The sequence below is a fragment of the Ipomoea nil genome, unplaced genomic scaffold (genome assembly GCF_001879475.1).
Source record: "Ipomoea nil cultivar Tokyo-kokei standard unplaced genomic scaffold, Asagao_1.1 scaffold2387, whole genome shotgun sequence".
Classification (NCBI taxonomy): Eukaryota; Viridiplantae; Streptophyta; class Magnoliopsida; order Solanales; family Convolvulaceae; genus Ipomoea; species Ipomoea nil.
In genome coordinates, this window is record NW_017618815.1 from 602,281 (window position 1) to 607,155 (window position 4,875).

A 4,875-nucleotide genomic window follows, 5' to 3' on the forward strand; every position below is an offset into this window, starting at 1 on the left:
CAATGCCCCATCGTTTCTCTCTTTTCTTGCCGAGTCCCGCAGTCGAGGCGACCCATTAGGCTTTTTCTATGTCAAAAACAGTTTAGGGTCAGTGTCCCATCGTTTCTCTCTTTTCTTACCGAGCCTTGTAGTCGAGACGACCCATTAGGCTTTTTCTATCTCAGAAACAGTTTAGGGTCAGTGCCCTATCGTTTCTCTCTTTTATTGCCGAGTCCCTTAGTCAAGGCGACCCATTAGGCTTTTTTTTTTTTTTTTTTTATCTCATAAACAGTTTAGGGTCAGTGCGCCCCATCTTTTCTCTCTTTTCTTGCTGAGTCCCTCAGTCGAGGCGACCCATTAGGTTTTTTCTATCTTAGAAATAGTTTAGGGTCAGTGCCCCGTCGTTTCTCTCTTTTCTTGCCGAGTCCCTCAGTCGAGGCAACCCATTAGGCTTTTTCTATCTCAGAAACAGTTTAGGGTCAGTGCCCCGTCGTTTCTCTCTTTACTTGCCGAGTCCCATAGTCGAGACGACCCATTAGACATTTTCTATCTCTGAAACAGTTTAGGGTCAGTGCCCCGTCTTTACTCTCTTTTCTTGCCGAGTCCCTCAATCGAGGCAACCCATTAGGCTTTTTCTATCTCAGAAACAGTTTAAGGTTAGTGCCCCGTCGTTTATCTCTTTTCTTGCTGAGTCCCTCAGTCGAGGCGACCCATTAGGCTTTTTCTATCTCAGAAATAGTTTAGGGTCAGTGCCCCGTCGTTTCTCTCTTTTCTTGCCGAGTCCCTCAGTCGAGGCGACCCATTAGGTTTTTTCTATCCCAGAAACAGTTTAGGGTCAGTGCCCCGTCTTTTCTCTCTTTTCTTGCCGAGTACCTCAGTCGAGGCGACCCATTAGGCTTTTTCTATCTCAGAAACAGTTTAGGGTCAGTGCCCCGTTGTTTCTCTCTTTTCTTGTCGAGTCCCTCAGTCGAGGTGACCCATTACGCTTTTTCTGTCTCAGATTGGCCCCCAGAATACAAAAAAGCGACAAATATTTATTCCAAGCTATGTTCAGACAAGTACACGGGGCTGACCTTTTACTGGTTCTAACTTCTAACTTCTTGCGAATACCGTCCACAATTGTACGGTTCACGTTTTCGACCTGTCCGTTGGCTTGAGGGTAAGCAACCGATACTTTGGTATGCCGAAAGCTGTGTCGACGACAGAAATCCGCGAAGGGTTGGCAATCAAACTGTCGTCCGTTGTCACTGACTAGGTGCTCGGGCAACCCAAAACCACAAATCAATTTCTTCCGTAAGAAGCGCCGGCACTGATACTCAGTAATGGTTACGAGAGGCTCGGCCTCCACCCACTTGGTGAAGTAATCGATGGCCATTACGCAGAACCGGAAACGCCCCGGGGCGACTGGTAGAGGGCCCAGCAGGTCAATTCCCCACTTAATTAGCGACTGGAATGGCAGTGACGACCGAAGCATAGAAGGTGGCTGGCCGAGTGTCCTTCCGAGCGAACGCCTGGCATATAATGCACTTGGTTATCCAATCGACGCAGTCCCTCATCATGGTAGGCCAGTAATATCCTTGGACGACTAACTTGCGTGCTAGGGTATGAGCATCCTGGTGAGCCGCACATATCCCCCGATGGGCCTCATCCATTATTTTCTCCGCCTCCGGTTGGAGCAGGCATTTGAGGAAGGGGCCTCCGAATGACTTCTTGTATAACTGCCCATCCACAATCTCAAAGGAAGGGGCTTTTCTTCGGACTCGGGCGGCGACCGTGTGGTCGTCATGCAATTTTCCTTCTTCCTTGTAACGCAGTATGTCTTCGATCCAGGGCATTTCTGGGTTTTTGTCGCGGTCCCACTCCAGGGTCTTCACCTGTTGAATTTCTTCACTCGGCTCCTCGATGCTAGGTCGAGGTAAGTCTTCTTTCAGGCAGATCCTCAGAAAATGATCTGGCACCCCCTCCAGGGCGATTTTCGACAAGATGTCGGCTTCTGTATTGTCAGATCGGGAGATGTGCTCTATCTCATGGGCAACGAACCCTCTCAACGACTCCACGGTCTTTTCCTTATACCGTACCAGCCGATCGCTCCTAGCTTCACAGGTTCTGGACACTTGCCCTACCACAAGGCGCGAGTCCCTCTTAATACGAAAGCGGTCGACCCCTAAGGCTTTAGCGAGTCTAATGCCTCCCAGCACAGCTTCATACTCTGCTTCATTGTTGGATGCTCGGAATTGATAGCTCAGGGCATAATACAATCGGAATCCTTCCGGCGTGACTAACATGACTCCGTCGCCGCAGTGCTGACTACTCGCCGCCCCATCGGCATGTAACTCCCACCATTCTCCTGACTCTTTCTCCGGAGTCGGGATTCCCGTCGACTTCCCCCATTGTACACTCGACCAAGAAGTCAGCCAACGCCTGTCCTTTGATCGAAGGACGGGGCTGGTACTTGATCCGGTATGTGCTTGAAAGTAAGGTGCCAGCTTCCGTACCGTAACCACCAATGCGTATACCACCTTCTCTAGAGGCGTATAGCGAATCTCGGCGGACTTCAGGGATCGACTCACGTAATAAACCGGATGCTGGACCTGTTCTTCTTCTCGGACGAGCACTGAACTAACTGCCTTAGGCGATGCTGCCAGGTATAGGTACAAAGGTTCGCCAACCTGAGGAGTGGATAACACAGGAAGTGTAGAAAGGTACCTTTTGAGCTCCTCAAAGGATTCCTGGCACTCGGCTGTCCACGCGAAACCTTCTTTCTTCTTCATGGCCTCGAAAAAGGGCACTGTCTTATCTGCCGCCTTGCTAAGGAATCGGCTCAGAGCGGCCAGCCGACCGGTAAACCTTTGTAGGTCTTTGATGGAACTAGGGGGTTGCATGTCCATGATAGCTTGGACCTTCTCGGGATTCGGCTCGATACCTCTCTTTATCACCATGTATCCCAAAAAGTTTCCTCCTTGCACGACAAAGGCGCATTTTTTGGGATTAAGCCGCAAGTTGTACTTAAGCATCACTCGAAAGCACTCGGCTAGGTCTGGAGCGTGACTTGACTCTTTCGGACTCTTGATGACCAACATATCATCAACGTACGCCGCCATAAACTTCCCCAGCAGACCTTGTAACAGCCGTGCGACCATTCGGGTGTAGGTAGCCCCCGCATTCTTGAGCCCGAAGGGCATAACCTGCTAGCAGTACACTCCGTCGGGGGTGATGAAGGCTGTCTTCTCCTACGTCAGCTTTGTGCATGTATATCTGATGATAGCCTTGAAAGGCATCCATAAAACTCAACAGAGCCGACCCCGGGGACTCGTCGACCAACTGGTCGATTCTGGGTAGAGGGAAGGAGTCCTTCGGACAGGACTTATTGAGGTCGGTATAATCCACGCACATCCTCCCGGCCGGTGGCTTAGGCACTAGCACTACATTGGCAAACCAATCTGGATATTTTACTTCTTGGATGTGGCCGGCAGCCAAGAGCGTGCTGACTTCATTTTTCACGAATTCTCTTTGATCGTTAGCTAGGTACCGCTTTTTCTAGATCACGGGCCGATGACTAGGATCTACTGGGAGTCGGTGAGAGATGATGGAGCGGTCCACTCCCTGCATATCTTCACCCGCCTTTCTGGTCGGACCGGATCAATCTCTATTTCCTCTAACTCCACGGCTGGCTCAGGACGGGGCGGCATCGCTTTCTTTGTGGTCCGCTCAGTAATCTCGTGCACCCTTATTTCTCGTTTTCCCATTCCTCGGCAAGCCTGCAGATAGCACTCGCGGACGACTCTCTGATCGTAGCGCACGGCGCCGACTCCAGTCGGCGTGCGGAATTTCATACACAGATGCTCGATGGAGATCAACGCTCCCAAGTCCTCCAGGCCGGGTAGTCCGAGAATGGCGTTGTGGGAGCAGGCTAGGTCCACCACGATAAACTTCATATCAAACTTTTGTACGTTGGGATTACTGCCTACCTCAACTGGCAAGGTAATGGATCTTTAGGCCTCTATAGAGTCTCCTGTGAAGCCAGCCAGGGGCGTCTTTACTGGGGTCAGCCGTTCCCGTGTTAGGCCCATCTTGGTGAAGGTCTCCAAATACAAGATGTTGACGCTACTCCCGGTGTCCACAGGATTCGTCGAACGACCACCCCATTTACATCCATCGCAAATTCGCAATCACCAGCGCGTCACGATGCGGTGTCTGGCCAGTCGGCAAATCCTTATCCGTGAAGGTTATGGGCTCTCTGTATGTTTTTTCGGGCTACCTTCACGCCCATACACCGTCCCCACATACAGCTGCCGGCCCAGGTCTTGCAAGTGTTAGAGGAGTCTCCTCCTTCAGGTCCGCCCACTATCATATTAATGATCGGTTTCTGTCTCCACTGAGCCTCGTCCACTTCGGATGTCGGCTGCTTGCCGCGGTTAACCTCAGCTGACCCGGAGGGGTCGCCGTCTTCCTTGGTCTGAGACGTAGATCTTCGGCGCCACTGATTAGGGGGAGAAGTACCTTGCTAGATGATCCCCTCCATAATTTTCTTTTGGTAGTAGCAATCTTCTGTGTTGTGGGTGTAAGTCTTGTGGTAGCGACAGTATTTGGCTGGCTTACCCGGGTCAGCAGTCGCCGCATGCTCACTAGGCGGAGGCGGCGGGGGCGGCGCTACCGCTTGTATCTCACGCACTGGGTGTTGGAGGGTCGGTCGATGAGTACTGGCTCTGTCGTATACGCGTCGGTACTCCTGTCGTCTGGGCGGATCCTGATGTCTTTCCTTTGCATATACTCTGGTTCGTTTCCCTCCGGAGGCTCTTCCGACCTCACGTTGTCGCTTGTACTTCATTACCTGCTCGGTGTTGGATCCTGATGTCGCTTGTACTGGCCTCTCGGCTTGCCGCACTTGAGTCCTGG

The 4,875-nt window shown here is 51.7% G+C and overlaps 1 protein-coding gene across 1 annotated transcript; it reads right to left on the reverse strand.

Annotated features, from left to right (window-relative positions):
* Positions 1–1,415: 1,415 nt before the first annotated feature.
* Positions 1,416–3,161, reverse strand: LOC109152130. Its single transcript, XM_019299704.1, has one exon. The coding sequence runs from the start codon at positions 3,159–3,161 to the stop codon at positions 1,416–1,418; it is 1,746 nt and encodes a 581-aa protein (XP_019155249.1).
* Positions 3,162–4,875: the final 1,714 nt, after the last annotated feature.

Excerpts from the sequence above, each read along its gene's own strand:
- LOC109152130 (XM_019299704.1), bottom strand. The coding sequence starts at position 3,161 with ATGCCCTTCGGGCTCAAGAATGCGGGGGCTACCTACACCCGAATGGTC.